This window comes from Astyanax mexicanus, chromosome 22 (genome assembly GCF_023375975.1).
Source record: "Astyanax mexicanus isolate ESR-SI-001 chromosome 22, AstMex3_surface, whole genome shotgun sequence".
Lineage (NCBI taxonomy): Eukaryota > Metazoa > Chordata > Actinopteri > Characiformes > Acestrorhamphidae > Astyanax > Astyanax mexicanus.
Window position 1 is genome coordinate 12,377,647 of NC_064429.1, and position 17,827 is coordinate 12,395,473.

The 17,827-nt window shown below is 40.7% G+C and overlaps 1 protein-coding gene across 2 annotated transcripts in view; it reads right to left on the reverse strand.

Moving 5' to 3' along the window:
• Positions 1-17,417, reverse strand: part of lifra (LIF receptor subunit alpha a) — a 32,109-nt gene extending 14,692 nt beyond the window's left edge. The window contains exons 1-3 of one of the 2 annotated variants that reach the window (XM_022664900.2): positions 17,226-17,417; positions 2,810-2,913; positions 1,283-1,416 (exon numbers count right to left, since the gene is read on the reverse strand). In XM_022664900.2, the coding sequence (XP_022520621.2) occupies positions 1,283-1,416; positions 2,810-2,876 (201 nt within the window). In that variant the 5' untranslated portion in view covers positions 2,877-2,913; positions 17,226-17,417. Of the gene's footprint in view, positions 1-1,282; positions 1,417-2,809; positions 2,914-3,737; positions 3,839-17,225 lie in introns of those variants that run through there. The other variant, XM_022664899.2, reaches the window with a different exon arrangement.
• Positions 17,418-17,827: the final 410 nt, after the last annotated feature.

A 17,827-nucleotide genomic window follows, 5' to 3' on the forward strand; every position in this document is an offset into this window, starting at 1 on the left:
ACTCACACACTCACACACTCACACATACACTCACAAATACTACACACATACTACACACATACTACACACACACACACACACTCACACTCACACACACACACACACACACACACACACACACACACACTACACACACACACACTAACACACACACACACTCAGGGCTGTGATTAGGCGCTGTGATTAGGCACTGTGATGGGTGTGTTGGGTTTAGTCTGGGTTCTGTTTGTTTTGAGATTCAGTGTTAATTACTGCATTCTATTAAACTCCGCCCCCTTCCTCCCACACAGTACACGCCCTCAAACTTCGCCCCCTTCCTCACACACAGCACACGCCCTCAAACTCCGCCCCCTTCAGTCTCTCCACCTCCACTGCAGTCCCTGACTCCCTGACCCCGGAGTTTCTCTGTATCCAGCAGAAACACAGGAGGTATGATATGTTTAAGGGCGTTTTCACTCCAGCACTGTTTGTTCTGATCAGGTGTGAAAACAGTAATCACACTCAGGTTTGGATCAAAAGAACCTGATCGAGTCCTGCTAGAGGAGGGGATCTGGATCCCAAAAGAATTCTGGAGCGCTGGTTCTCTTGTGGTGGGAAAGTGATTTGGGCTCGATCTGCCCTAGATATAAAACATACTACTTTAATTTAAACTAAACTGCTGATAATACGGAGTGTAAACTGATATATATTAGCCATATAACGCTAATTACCACAGCTATGAACAAATGCTGCTCCATGCTGTTTACACACTGAGCTCGGTCTGTGCTGCGTTCACTGTGTTCACTGCTCACAGCCGCGTGACTCTATGTGTTTACTATGTTTACATCTGTGCTGCTGCACGTCCCATTAAATACACTGTGTTTAAAAGTGCAGTGTTTCAGCGTTTAGTGTTAAAGCACAGATATAAGCACTGGAACACAGAATCTTCTCACTATATTTACTTTTTTTGTATATTTATATTCACTCCCACACCAGACAGCTCTGACCAATCAGAGGAGACTCTGATGTGCTCGCGTGGTTTATTGGTGCGTTTAGGTTTTTATACCCGTGTGAAAACAAACCAAACAGAGGAAGAAACTGAAGCTCCAAATAAACAAACTCATCAACTGATCCGGATCATAGAAACTTTCACAACTACAGGAGTGAAAAAAAACTCAAATCTGAAATTCTTGAATTTTTCTGTATATTTAAAGTCACAGTTCATAAGCTGTGGATTTCAGTAATTAATTTATTTCTTATTTTTTTGTATTTTAGTGTGGGTGTGAGGAGGTTGTGCTCTTACGTTGAAAACGTTCTCCATCAGCTCAGTGCGTAAAATCTCAATGTCGAAAAGTGCAGAGTCACTCTCCCACGTCACCAACAGAGACTGAGAGGAAACGTCCTGCTGCACAGATACACTCCGGGGGACAGCGGGGCCTGGAACACACACACACACACACACACACACACACACACACACACAGAGCATAGGCTGATTATAAATCCGGTCGGTGTGTAGGAGTGAGGGAGTGTGTGCTGGCTGAGAGTGAAAGGAGTGACTGTTCAGTTCAGGCTGTGTTTGATAAGCTAAACCATGAACTAGAGCTGCACGATATATCATTTACGCATCGTCATTGCAATATGTGCATGCGCAATAGTCACATCGCAGGATGTGTGATGTCACTTAAGGCAGTTAAATCAAACACGTCATGCTGCAGTGTTTTATGTTTTGATTCTTGACACAAGAAGAAGTAGATACACAGCGCTGTCTCTGTGTCTGTGTGAGTGACAGGCTGCCGCTGCCTGAGAAGCGTGAGAGGGGGAGGGGCAGGATTAACTGAATGGCCTCCATCCACATGGTTGGGCACGTGCTTGTAAACGTGAGCACGTGTGGAAAGCTGTGCTCCTCAGTCCAGCACAGTTTAACAGTGCAGATATTTCCAGTTACAGCTGAATTCACACTTTTAATCCCAGAAAACAAACACTCTTATTTACCTTTTAAAAAGACATTTAAATGCTGATTAAAGGGCCGATTACTGTTGTTTTACTGTTTTTCTCGGGTTTTGAGAGCTCAGCTCTGACTCAGCTCTTGATTGGTCTGGACGCGAGACTGGTGATGTCATGGGCCCTGCATTGTTTAATATCAAGATATATATAGCCGAAAAAATAAAATTTTTCCAATATAGTGCAGCCCTATCATGAAGACACTTCATAAACAAACAGAACACTCCTATACTACACTATACTACACTACACCTATACTATACTCTAATACAATTATACTACAATATACCTATGCTACACCTATACTACCCCATATTACACTATTATACACCTATACTACACTATACTACCTCATATTACACTATTATACACCTATACTACACTATACTACCTCATACTACACTATTATACACCTATACTACACTATACTACCTCATATTACACTATTATACACCTATACTACACTATACTACCTCATACTACACTATTATACACCTATACCACACTATACTACCCCATACTACACTATTATACACCTATACTACACTATACTACCCCATACTACACTGTAGGACACCTATACTATACCTTTACTATGCTATTCCACACATACACACAGTTTTCTTCACATTTAATATACTATATTACACCTATACTACACTATACTACACTTATTCTAGAGCTCCACTACAGCATTCTACACCTTCACTATTTATAATACATTTTTATGCACCCTACACAATATTACAGCAGCACTACAGTAGTGTATAGTTGTGAGTACTTGTGAGTAATAGTGAGTGTAAGAGTGTAAATGAGGAGTACTGACCGGCGTGTGTGAGGCAGTGTGTGAGGTGAAAGGTCAGCAGCACGAGCAGCGCGGTGTACTCCTGCATGATGACCACTGACCACGGAGACCACGCCGACACACTCCTGTAAAACACACACACACACACACAATATTAATATCTTGTATTAATTTCTACCACTCAGTGGATTTTATATACATCCATTTAAAATCATATAAAACTCATATATATATACTTTTAAATGAATGTTAAAAAAAATTAAAAATCACACATTTTCATTAAATTTGCACACTTTTTCCCTATTGTACATTTTAAATAGTCTACATGTTTTCTGGCCTTGCTTTACAAAGAAACAGCAATTACTGTCTGGATGTTTTTGGTGATAATGTTTAATTCCAGAGCAAAAACAGACTATTAAAACATGTAATGTGATGAGTGTCTTTACAGAGTAAATTAATCTGGTTCTTTTAAAAACCTCATGCTTTCATACACAGAATAATGTGGCCTTGCATGAATGATAGCAGAAGAAAACTGACTTTCATTTTAATCATAAATTTACCTCAGCAGAGCTGCTTAAGCTACATATGACTGAATTTTATACAGAGAAAGACAGCCAGACATTCTGTAAACAAACAAACAAACAGCTGTACTATACTAGTCCTGTACAGCTCGTATCTTTCAGAGGTAGCAAACTGAGCACACTGATACTGAGCACACACACACACACACACACACTGATACAAACACACACACACACAGTTGTTGATGTAGTTTAAATGTAGCTAATAAAGAATTCCTTTTCTGTGTTACTGTAGCACAGCAGCACAGAATCACCACCATCAGAGACCAATAACAGCACAGGATCAGATCAGGACACAATAACTCTGAACCAATCACACACATAAACAAACAAATAAACAAACAAATAAACAAATATACAGGTCATACTGTAGAGCAGCTCTGATGGTGTTCTGGTGAATCCAGAGTTTCAGCAGCATCAGCTCCTAAACACCAGCCCAACAAACCGCCGGGACACTGTGCTTCCTGACTGAGTGTGTGTCTGTATATACTGTGTGTGTGTGTGTGTGTGTGTGTGTGTGTGTGTGTGTGTGTGTATAGTGTGTGTGTGTGTGTGTACCTGCTTCCAGCAGGCGTGGACTTACAGAAACTGTCAGCTTTAACCAAACACTAACAGTCAAACACTGACATGTTCAAACAGGCCGACCACAGATTTTCCCTCATACAGCGCTTTATACAGTGTTTAAAACACATATCAGTAATTATATACTTCAGCTGTGTGTATATATAAAATACAGCTCTGTAAAAAAAATAAGAGAGCACTTAAAATTATGAGTTTCTTTGATTTTACCAAATAAAAAACCTCTGGAATATAATCAAGAGGAAGATTGATGATCACAAACCATCAAACCACCAAACTGAACTGCTTGAATTTTTGCACCAGGAGTAAAGCAGCATAAAGTTATCCAAAAGCAGTGTGTAAGACTGGTGGAGGAGAACATGATGCCAAGAACTGTGATTAAAAACCAACCAGGGTTATTCCACCAAATATTGATTATTTCTGAACTCTTAAAACTTTATGAATATGAACTTGTTTTCTTTGCATTATTTGAGGTCTGAAAGCTCTGCATCTTTTCTGTTATTTCAGTCATTTCTCATTTTCTGTAAATAAATGCTCTAAATGATAATATTTTTATTTGGAATTTGGGAGAAATGTTGTCTGTAGTTTATAGAATAAAACAACAATGTTCATTTTACTCAAACATAAACCTATAAATAGCAAAATCAGAGAAACTGATTCAGAAACTGAAGTGCTCTCTTAAAGGTCTCCTTCTGCTAAAATCCTCTTGTTCTTGTTGTTTGTGAAATACAGTAGGTCTCTCTGAGTTGTTCATGCATGCTGCAAAGCGGTTCTGTTTGTGGTGTGAACACAGAGATCGGTTCTTGATTTGACCGACTATAAAATATACTCCAATATACTAGGTCTGAGCTAAACTGCTGTTAAGGTGCCGTTTAACCTGATTTATCACACAGGTAATAATTACTACTACAGCTATTAACTAATGCTAATCTCTGCTCACACTCAACCCTGTGTGTGCACTACTGGACACTAACGCCCACGCAGCTCCACTTACTGTGCAGATATTTCAGATAAAACACTGTGTTTGAAAGAGGAGATGCAAATTTTCAGCATATAGTGTTAAATCAGCTTCACACGGCACATATATGCACACTAACCTGGAGCACAGCATATTCACACGTGTGATTTGTTGGTGAGCATTTTGGTGCGTTTAGGTGCCTGTGTGAAAACAAACCAAACCAAGGGAGAAACACTCCAAATAAACAAACTCACTACCTGATTCAGACACACACACACACACACACATGTGCGGAGTGTGTAGACTGGGAGAGAGCAGCTCATAGTGAAACTCAGACACTTTTCCACACAGTCAGAGTGAAACTGGAAGAGTTAGAACTTAGAAAGGGCAGCACTCCAGAGCACTCCTCTACTGCGCACTCTCTCACCCCACTACTGCACACAGGCCCTGCCCCTGAGCTTGTTCTGACTGATTAAAACTTCATCACTCTGTAATAATGTAGTGTAACAGTAGAGTAGATCAGTGTGAAACAGATAAAAATCACTCAGAAACTAGAGCTGCAAATAATGATTATTTTGGTAGTGCGGTACTGTTATGAATTAACGATTAGTCAACAGTGAAATTTGTAGTCGACAAGTTTTTAAACGATACATTGACGATTATATTGACTAATCGTTGCGGCCCTATCAGAAACTATACCATAAAGTACTGTAATGTACAGAACAGCGGATTAGACTGGACTTTATATCAAGTTTTTTACCTGATACTGAAAGAATCACAGGGTCATCAGGACAAATTGCTGTATGTAATATAGAGAACTGTGTTTAGAGTTTGATAAAAAGTGTAAAAAGTGTTTAGAATTGCTAAATCAGTTTATCAAATGTATACCACAGTTAGTTCCGACCCTACGATGTGATTGGCCGAGAGGCGTTCTATGAGTGCCGTTAACAGCCGGTAATGTACTGTAACCGAAGCTCTCCATGTACGTATTACTCGTATTACGCCACAAACAGGTAACCTAGCAATGATGCAGCGCTTACAAACCAAATACAAACCAAACAGAGCCGCTACAAACAGAGCAGCAATGGAACTATTTAACTGGCGGAGGTTTGGAGTGTTTATAACCAAACAGATCCTATTACACGTTACAGCTTGAACCTTTTGTGCATTATTGCTTAAATAAATGTACAAAAGGAGTTTATAGTTTTGAGCATCAGTTTAATATATTAGCTATTTTAGTTAGTAATTCCCAACATTATGCAACTAGTATCAGTTTACATTTTATTAAAACGCACTGATTAAAAAACATGTAAATAAGTGTAGAGATTCTGTTTAGATCCATTACAGGTATATATCACATTACAGCACAAACACACACACACACACACACTGTCTCTTCTAACACACACACACTGTCTCTTCTAACAAACACACACTGTCTCTTCTAACACACACACACACTTTACTGTTAGCTCCCTGAGTGCAAACAGTGCTGGAACAGCCGGTTACTGGAAGGAGCAGCTCGGCTGGAAAAACAGCCTGTAAAGAGAAAACAGGCCGGAGCTCAGCTCGGGTTTCCCCACACGGCCAGCAGCGCTTTCTACACCTACCGCACCCCTGCATCTACTGCTGCACCACCAAACACAGACCAAACACAGACCAAACACGCTCCAAACACAGACCAAACACAGACCAAACACGCTACAAACACAGATCTAAACACTGCTCAGCATTGAGAACACTCCTGCACTGTAATCAAAGTTATACTTCATATTATTACTGTAAACACTGGGCTGATTTCAGGGTGAGATTGTTCTTAGAGTGGGCTGAGACTGTGCTAATCTCAGGCTGAGACTGGGCTAAGACGGGGCTGAGACTGTGCTGAGACTGTGCTAATCTCAGGCTGAGACTGGTCTGAGACTGGACTAAGACGGGGCTGAGACTGTGCTGATTTCAGGCTGAGACTGGGCTAATCTCAGGCTGATAATGGGCTAATCTCAGGCTGAGACTGGGCTAAGACTGTGCTGAGACTGGGCTGATTTTAGGCTGAGACTGTGCTGATTTCAGGCTGAGACTGTGCTGATTTCAGGCTGATAATGGGCTAATCTCAGGCTGAGACTGGGCTAAGACTGTGCTGAGACTGGGCTGATTTTAGGCTGAGACTGTGCTGGGACTGGGCTGAGACTGGGCTATACTCAGGCTGAGACGGTAGTGAGACTGTGCTGGCTGTGTTCAGGCTGTATGAGGTGCAGTGTGAGGGTCAGTAATGCAGTAAGACAATAACCCAATTACTCAGTAAACAGCGGTTAACCACAGTTTACACCACGCTTTACTGTGTTTATAAACACTGTTCCACACGCATACCTCACCATCCCCCACCAGCTCCCGCTCTACCCCCTATACACAACACATCACAGCTCACTCTCCATACCTCACCGTCCCCCACCAGCTCCCGCTATACCCCCCTATACACAACACATTACAACTCACTCTCCATACCTCACCCTCAGTGCTCTTCACACCTCACTCACCATACCTCACCGTCCCCCACCGGCTCCCGCTGTACCCCCCTATACACACCGTATCAGAGCTCACTCTCCACACCTCACTCTCAGCACTCTCCAGACCTCACTCCTCCATCTTTGATGCTCACTCCTAGCTCACTCTTCACAGTTTACTCTCCACAGCTCACTCTCCTCACACACTCTGCTTACACTCCCAGATCCTACAGAACATTAGCCTATTAGCCTATTAGCTCCAGTGCTAGCTGGTGGGGTGTGATTCCACTGTGCTCTAGCTACATTAGCCTCACAGCTGTAGTGCTAATTGTTGGGGCACAGTTTTCTACTACTTTGTTAGCTACATTAGCTATATTAGCCTTTAGCTATATTAGCCTTGTAGCTCAACTGTGTGTTAAATCTCCAGTCAGTTTTTAGTGAGTGATTTCTGACTGTTGGTAAAGTTTCTCTTTAAGGTGGAGAAAATCCAAACGCTCTCCTGAAAAATAAACTGTCCTGTTATTAGGTCTGGACACCAGCCTCCCACATCCTACACACACACACACACACACACACACACACACACACTCACACACACACAGTGTAAAGTACACTGTGCTGCAGTCAGAACCGCAGGACGGGTCAGAGAGTGAGTAACTATACTGCAGCTCCAGCAGCTGCTCTCCTCTGGCTGGGCTCGGCTCGGCTCACCTCGTATTGGGTCGGGTCAGTTCGGGTCGGGTCGAGCTCAGCGTGAGTCAGTCTGGAACACGGATCAGACCCAGCAGGAACCGACCCGCCATTACTTAATCAAACACGAGCCGGACTGGACCCGGACGTGACTCACTGCAGAACTCCTCCAGCAGCAGATTAATGAACCCTGAGCTCCAGGAAACTCCCCCGGAAACAGGTCACATGGTGCAGCGGGGGGAGGACATTCCCATTCACACTGCGGGGACTGGAGGAACTGGGGAAACTGGGGGGACTGGAGAAACTGGGGGAACTGGAGGAACTGGAGGAACTGGGGGGACTGGAGAAACTGGGGGAACTGGGGGACTGGAGAAACTGGGGGACTGGAGAAACTGGGGGAACTGGAGGAACTGGGGGGACTGCAGGGACTGGAGGAACTGGGGGAACTGTGTTTATATTAAAGGTGAGGTGCTAGACTAGTACTGTCTGTATGTGTATCACACAATCAATGTTACAGAATAATAGAAGATGTGATGAGATAAATAAATATATAAATTAAATAATTAAAAAAATAAATAAAAGACAGCACTAAATCAACTCACACCCTTTAATGTTATATTAGGGCAGGAGCCAGTTCTGCTGGATACGGGCTCTTAGATAAACGTGTTTTTCGGTAAGTTTGGGGTGAAGGGTTTTACTGGGGTACACAGTGCAGTGTGACATTTCCCAGCAAGCTGTGGTCTGACCACACACACATACACACACACACACACACACACACACACACATATATACGGTTAACACACACACACACACACACACATACGGTTAACACACACATATACGGTTAACATACATACACACACATACATACGGTTAGTGCAGGTTCATGATTAACTTGGTCAGACTGAATTTCAGGGATTTAAACACTGCTGCTTTCAACACTGAGAGTCCGAGAACACACTGTCCTTAACCAGCACCACGACCCCGCCCACTGCCAGCGTCCTCTACCCAGCACCACACACCCGCACTCTGTCATTACACACACACACACACACACACACACACACATCCGTATGAGGACCGTCCATTCACATAATACTAACCTGAAGCTTATTTACACCTAACCCAAACCCTACACTTCACCTCACTGACCCACAGTAAATCATTTCAGTATTTTAGATTTTAGAATTAAAGCTTTAATATCTGTAAAAAAAGTTTTAAAACTTATAAGGATCAACAAAACGTCCCCACAAACCCAACATTTTTAAACATACTGCAAAGAACTGCATCAGGTCCTCACACACACTCACACACACTCGCACTCAGTCTGTCATTAAACACAGCGGGCTGGACGAAGCCGCTCCTCCAGCAGAACCCTGTAATCCCTCTGGGAGAACGGGTCTAAATAAAGACCTGTGGGAACGGCAGCAGCAGCAGAACCCGGCCAGAACAGAACCGCCTGATCCACGGAGCACCGTAACCCCCACCGCCGGCGCGGGGGGGACAGCGCACAGAGACGTTACAAAGATTTTAGGGGACTGAAGAAAAATTACAGCTGCCTTGTTTTCTCTTCTTCTTCTCTGGCCTCATGGTTATTGAAGGTTTATATTTTGCTGACTGCAGGAATGACGAACCTGACTGACTGTCCGTCACCAGTGTTGGGCACGTTACTTTTAATAAGTAATTCGTTATAGATACTTCTCCAAAAAAGTAACTTTACTGAGTTACTCCACTACAAAAGTAACTAGTTACCAGTAAAAGTAACTATTGCGTTACTTTTGTGTTACTCGCCCCCATAACCCCACCCCCAATAAAAAAATAAAAAATAAACAAGATAAAGCAAACTGAACTAAACTACCAGACAAGAATAAAGATAGCAAAGCAAGATCATTTAGAATTTAAAAATTACAAGAAACAAGAGAAAAAAGAAAAGAGACCAAAGAGACTAAGAGCACAAAACACACAAACATGACTAGAAGCATATAAAGCATACAAACCAAACATAGCATATTAAGCACACAAATAAAAAAAAAAACAATGAGAAACACTGAAACAAAGGGTGTTTTATACACGAGCAGGGTGAGAAACACCTGGAGTATGAAACGAGGGGGCGGGGTTACAAACAAGAAACAAGGTGACAACACTACTGGCTAGTGCGTGACTAGAGCAGAAACAGGGCCGAGCGCTTGCAGAGCACATGGTGAGGAAAGCAAAACAGGCTGAAAGGGAGGACAGGAACAGAAGGAACAGAAAAACACTAAACTAACACACTAAACTCACAAAACAAAGGCTGAAGGTGTGTTTGCTTGCCTTGTTGCAGCGGGTCTTTTTTCCCGGACATGGTAATGATTGACACGTGGGTTGAGTTTGTTTTGAGTTCCACTTAAAGTGAACTTAGCCATAGTGTGGTCGGTTCAAAAAAGTCTATAAATAAAAAGCGTATAAAGCTAAATTTGATGTTTTTTAATAAGAGAATTTTGACTCAGGGAATGCTCCCCTGCACAGGTGATTGATCATAAACTAAAGAGCAGGGGTGAAAGCTTACAATAAGTGATTGATTAACTTACAGCGAAGTCTCTGTTTAAAAAACTTCATCACAAAAAGGCCTGACCGGGATCTGTGCTTTTATTTTGACATTTTTGAGAGTCTAAATCTATCTAAGTCTATACTTTATATCAGTGATTCTTAAACGTTTAAAGCAATGTACCACCATTAACCAAACCAATTACCTCCTACTGTGAGGGCCTTGTAACTTTACACTTTATCCAATCTGCAGATTATTGATTATTATAAATGCAGTATGCACTACTGAGACATGTGGGAAAGCTTGAGACCAGGCCTTTCACAATAATTACATTGTCGACTTATCGTACAATAACAATAACAATGTTAATAATATTCTCAATAATATTTGATGCCGTGATATCATCTATTGTGTTTTTTTATATGTTTTATCACATATATAACAATGAAGAATATTTTAGCCAGCAATACCAGACCAATGCATCAATAACTGAGACGCAGTAGGTGAGGATAAAATATTTATGTTAAAATTTTGTTTTCTTTAAAAGGGTATAATTTTTTTTTTGTTATGATATTCTATTTTCATTAAATCAGCAATATAAAACTATTGCAATAAATTCTGGGACAATATATTACCCACAAAAAAAAAATCCTATTGTGACAGGCCTACTTGAGACAGAGAAGAATAAGATGAGTGTGGGAGAATAGTGAGAATACATGATTCCACCTTAAACCCTAGTCTAATAATTTGGGTATTAGTAGTAATATAGTATCTATTATTATTGTGAATGGTGGATGGTGGTGTTCCACAGGGTTCAGTTGTAGGACCTATAAAACTGTAAAGAACTGAAGGTTAAGCTTAAATACAGAACCTTAAGTTAAACACTAAACACAAAAAAAGGTCAAAACAAAACTGTTTAATTTTAATTAATATGAATTAATATCTTGTGTACCAGCAGTGCAACACGTACCACAGTTTATAAAGAACCTCTGCACTATAGTACTAGTGTGAAGAGCACAATTGGGACACAACCACCAGCTTAGCTACATTAGCCTCGTAGCTTCAGGGCTAACATGGCCAATAATAGGCTGCATTATTTATGATCTACGTTATCCAGGGTGTATTAGATCACAGCAGGAAGTTCTTTGGGGATGTGTTAAAGGTTCCGGATGGTTCTGTGATGATCTAACGGCTCTATTTACTGCAGCCACGCCCCCCCTGGCCCTCAGAGCCTTTCTGTAACCCAAAACAATAGCAGTGTGTGTTTCAGCCCAGAGTCCAGAAACCACCCTCACACCAAAATCTCACACACACATCACACACACTTCCACTGTGACACAGAACCCTTTAGATCCAAAACACACACTCTTAACTTCATACAGGGAGTCTGAAGCAGAGTGAGGTAAAGTGAAAAAGAGTGAAAGTAGAGTGAGGTAGAGTGAAATAGATTTAAGCAGAGTAAGATAGAGTGAAGCAGAGTAAGGTAGAGTAAAGCAGAGTGAGGTAGAGCGAAGCAGAGTGAAGCAGAGCGAAGTAGAGTAAAGCAGAGTAAGGTAGAGTAAAGCAGAGTGAAGCAGAGCGAAGCAGAGTAAAGCAGAGTAAAGCAGAGTAAGGTAGAGTAAAGCAGAGTGAGGTAGAGCGAAGCAGAGTGAAGCAGAGCGAAGCAGAGTAAAGCAGAGTGAGGTAGAGTGAAGCAGAGTGAGGTAGAGTGAAGCAGAGTGAGGTAGAGTGAAGCAGAGTAAGGTAGAGCGAGATAGAGTAGGGTAGAGTGGAGCAGAGTGAGGTAGAGTGAAGCAGAGTAAGGTAGAGTAAAGCAGAGTGAGGTAGAGTGAGGTTGGGTAAGGTAGAGTGAAGCAGAGTGAGGTAGAGTGAGGTTGGGTGAGGTAGAGTGAAGCAGAGTGAGGTAGAGTGTAGCAGAGTAAAGTAGAGTGAGATAAAGTGAAGCAGAGTGAGGTAGAGTGAAGCAGAGTAAAGTAGAGTGAGATAAAGTGAAGCAGAGTGAGGTAGAGTGAAGCAGAGTGAGGTAGAGTGAAGCAGAGTGAGGTAGAGTGATATAAAGTGAAGCAGAGTGAGGTAGAGTGAAGCAGAGTAAAGTAGATTGATATAAAGCGAAGCAGAGTGAGGTAGAGTGATATAAAGTGAAGCAGAGTGAGGTAGAGTGAAGCAGAGTAAAGTAGAGTGATATAAAGCGAAGCAGAGTGAGGTAGAGTGAGGTAGAGTGAATGTTCTGTGGTTAGATCAGACCACAATGCAAAGCTCTATGTGTAGCAGAAAAGTAACACCTGAACACACCCTGATCCCCACTGTGAAATATGGTGGTGGCAGCATCATGCTGTAGGGTTGAGCTTTTCTTCAGCAGGGACAGATTTAGGAAGCTGGTCAGAGTTGATGGAGGGAAGATGGATGGAGATAAATAAATACAGAACAATCCTGGAAGAAGAAAAGCTCTTGGAGGCTGTAGACGATGACCCTAAACATACAGCCAGAGCTACAGTGGAGCTATAATGATTTAGATTAAAGAGTGAGGGTAAAATCACTGAGGATGTTCAGTAAATGATTTTACCCCACCTCCTCACGTAAACCTAATCCTGTCCGAATACGGCTTTAGAAACTGATATCACCTGAGCATGAGCGGATGATGAAGCTCACAGCTGCTGTTCTAATACACTTTACAGAAGATGAGAATCTAAAATTAGACTCTGAATCTGTTGGTGCAGAGCCTAACGCCAAGTGTGGGCTGGAGGGGTGTAGCGTAGGATGAGCTGGGGATGAGGTGAAGTGATCATCCAATATATTATCCTGAACGCTGTTAGTGTGTGTTGTGTTGTACAGTGACTGGAGTTAAGTAAAGCTAAGCTAATTAAACAATTTTAAAGCTATGTTAATTTACACAGATTAACGGCTAATCGTTAATGGTTAACGGCTAATGACACCCAACAGCTCCACACTGAGGAATCCTGAGTGTTCCGGTAAGTCAGAGTGATATTAGCTAGCGGTTCATCCCACGTAGCTTATTTTAACACGGTAAACACACAGACTACAGTCCGATATACTCACCTCCGAACGGTGAAAGAGTTAATGCTAATGATGCTCTAGCAGTGCTAGCTGGGGTTAGCAGCAGGCTACAGGCTGATAATACTCAACTTTGAATGGGGAAATAGCGTTTAGTGGTTAATGCTAATACTGCTCCAGTCTATGTGCTGAAGAACTAAACTGAAACTCCTGTATGACTCTTTACTTCAGTGGAGTGACTTTACTGCTCCTGTCCTGACTGATAGAATTCATACATATAAGATTATAAGGCACACTGATGATTTTAAGTGCACCTTAAAGTCCAACAAATACAGAACAGTATTGAAGAACAGGCTGAAATACGTAATTATTATACAACTACAGAGTGAAATATAAGATCAGTGTAGCTGGAAAAATAATAAATAATGGATTCAGACACAAGGAGGTGGTGATAATGTTATGCTTGATCGGCGTGTGTGTGTGTGTGTGTGTATATATATATATATATATATATATATATATATATATATATATATATATGCATATATATATATATATTATCTGTTTCCATCTGTAAACACTCTAACCCTGCAGACTGTACACCCCCTCCATCCCCCACCACATTCCAGGAAACACTAATGAATAATTAAACATGTGATGGCCAGAATCCACAGACACACACATCTGTAACCTGATTTCCACCAGTAACTCATCTCTTGATCAAAACACACAGAAACACACACTATATTAAATCACATTCTGAGGAGCCTCGGCTGTAATGGCTTCTGTGTGACTTTGTTTACCCAGCTCACCAATCCCAAAGCTCACCAATCCCAAAGCTCACCAATCCCAAAGCTCACCAATCCCAAAGCTCACCAATCCCAAAACTCACCAATCCCAAGCTCACCAATCCCAAAGCTCACCAATCCCAAAACTCACCAATCTCAAGCTCACCAATCCCAAAGCTCACCAATACTCTCTATACTCTCCCGTCTATACTTCCCCGTCTATACTCTCCTGTAACAGTCAGACTGTTTCCTGACGCTCTTCCTGTAGATAAATGATTTTCCACAACTTTAGGAACGTCCGGATCTCCTGACTGGAAGCAGCACTGGCGCTCCAACAGATAAACTCTTACATAAACATTAGAACCACTGATATACAGCACTTCACCCAGCATTTAATACAAAACCTCTTATCTACCAGTTAATAACACATTCTACTTCCTGTTCCACAGATCTGTAACTGAACTCAGATCTTCTTCCCAGGAACTTTAGCTTTCACTTTACAGAGTCACGCCAGGACTCGCTCAGCTTATCTGATCTTCCTGAAGGACCAGAACAGCACAGAACACCACAAACAACCACAAAACAACAACAAAAAAACACACAGAAAACAAGAGAAACGCTATACAAATTATAACTTTACCTCAGCAGAGCTATTCAAATCATAAATTTACCTCAGCAGAGCTACTCTAATCATACATTTACTAAAGCAGAGCTACTCTAATCATACATTTACCTCAGCAGAGCTATTCAAATCACAAATTAACCTCAACAGTGCTATTCTAATCATGAATTTACCTCAATATAGCCATTCAAATAATAACTTTACCTTAGTAGAGCTACTCTAAATTATAAATTTACCTCAGCAGCACTATTAAAATCGTAAATGTACCTCAGCAAAGCACTATTTTAACCATACATTAACATTAGCAGTTTGGCTGGTTAGAGGATGTTAGAGGAAACAGTTCAATATGACTTTACTGAACCATTTTCTTATTCTGTATTTTTCACTTGTTTACTTATAATTATTTTTTAGATAAATATTTGGTGCATTCTTAAGAAAAATCATGGAAAACTTCTGTAAATTTTTAAAACAAAGTGACAAAGTGTAAACATTGTCAAACAGCTCGGAGTGATCCAGTGGTGCTGTTATTCTGACTCGACGATCAGGGTCAGGGTCATGCTGCTCAGCCCAGACTGTGTTTTAAATACAGTGTAATACAGGACAGCCAAGGAAAACATCAGGCCAGATGTTCACAGCTGAAGTACAGAAAACATTGCGTAAAGCCGGACGCTCGGACACTCGGACAGAACTGAACTTTAACACGTTTCTCAACATCTGAACCGTCCAGCAGGAACGCGGCCAAACGCTCCAGAACAAAACAACAAACTTCCAGGACTGAAAGAGAGAATTCAGCTCATTTCAGAGCAGAACTAAACCCTGAGGAACCCCACAGCACACACTGAGGAAATATTCACTAAATATTCACTTACATTATTCAAATAAGTGAGAAGACTGAAAAATCTATAATAAGAAATGACGTTTTGATGAGCAGCTGGGCTGTTAAAATATTCCAGCACAGGTTTTCCAAAAGCACCTTTACATTAAGAACATCTCAACATCTCAGAATTACCTTGAGAATTACCTACATGCTGAGAACCTTTTAGAAATCCCAGCCCAGATCAGTTCAAAAAATATTTTAAATTGCTGTTTTTATGTTTAACACATTTAATACATTTATTATCTATATTTAATTTATACAATAGTGACTAAGATTAAGAGACTTATAAATAAACATGAAACTCCTTCATTCAGTATTCCGTATACAACCTTCCACCAAATATTTCATTTTTTTGGTTTGGGTTTTGGTTAGGTTATTTTTTTAAAATAAGAAAATTACTGTTTATTATTGGCATGTTTTAAGAGTTGTATGCATACCCTTGAACTGTACTGTAATAAAATTATTAATTCAGTCTTCTTATAGGTCTTGAAATATATATTTTACTTCAGTCTGACAACTGTAATCTGTAGTACAATATTGAGCTTTACAAATATGCCAATATGGGACAATTCACAAACAGGACAGTTTACACATTTAAACATTACTTAAATTGTGTGATTGTGGTTTTAAAAAGATTAAAATAGTATGAATAAATGTTATTCATCATAAAAGCAGCAAGCATCCAGTAAACTCCAATAAACACTAAAACAGCACTTTACACTGAACAGGAGCAGAATCCTCATCACTCAGAATTCTCAGCACATTTTACATTAACTCTAAGCATAAGTATGCTGTATTTACTTTATATATTCACCGTAAATACAACAACAACAACACAACTAATAAAATAATAATATTACTAAATTATATGTTGGATTTAAATATTATTAAATGACATGGCCTCCCTCACGCACTTGTGTTTAAGTCAGAACTCGACATTAGCGGGCTCAGTTACTGACCTGAATAGCTGATCATTTAAATTTAAATTTGTAATTACTGTTATTATATTATGATTTTATATGTTTTAATACAAAATAAAAGCAAACAAACAACAAAAAATAGGCGTTTTTTCATATCGCACCGCTTTTCCGTCAAGTCCCGCCCACTCTAAGTCAGAATTGGCCAGCTACTGGCAGAGAACGTGTGAGAACAAATTCTAAGCCAATACTAAAGCAGAGGCTGATGCCCAGAGCCAATCAAAGAAGAGATAGGGCGAGCCAGTCCGGAAACAGGCGGGAAAGAAAAGTGAGCAGTGGTTAAAGCAGCTATGCTAAGCTATCGGGGAAAACAGGAGAAAATCGTTACCTTTAGCGCGTTTGATCCGCCTCCTCAGATCCACAACCTGCGCGAAAAACTCGTATCTCCTTAATAACCACCTCGCGCTACATTACAGCGCTATAAACAGCGCGATTAAAGCGTTATAAACAGCGTTATTACCGCTCCGAGCGGACCGCGGGATGCGCGTGCATTATTCCCAGAATTCCCAACAATCCAACAGCGACAGGGGCGGGGCGAGGGAGGGGGCGGAGCGCGGGCGGGCAGTGGGCGGGGGCTTCCTCACCATGACGTATCTGTCGTTTGTAATGGAGAGTAAGTGCGTAACACTGCGCCACCTGCCGACTCTCTTCAAAACATTACTAATTTCTCAAAAAAGTCTAGATATCCAGTATGAACTAAAACCATTATCACAAATTCTTTCTGGCTATCAGTTTTATTAAGACCTCGTTATCAATTATTATTAATAACATTCAAAATTATATTATAATAACATAAATCAATAAATCAATGAATTCATTGATCAATGAATAACGTTATTAACGTATATGAACTTCATACTGGACACAAATGTTATTAGAACTTTATTTTTCTTAAAATAATATATTTTACAATATTAGTATATTTAGTTG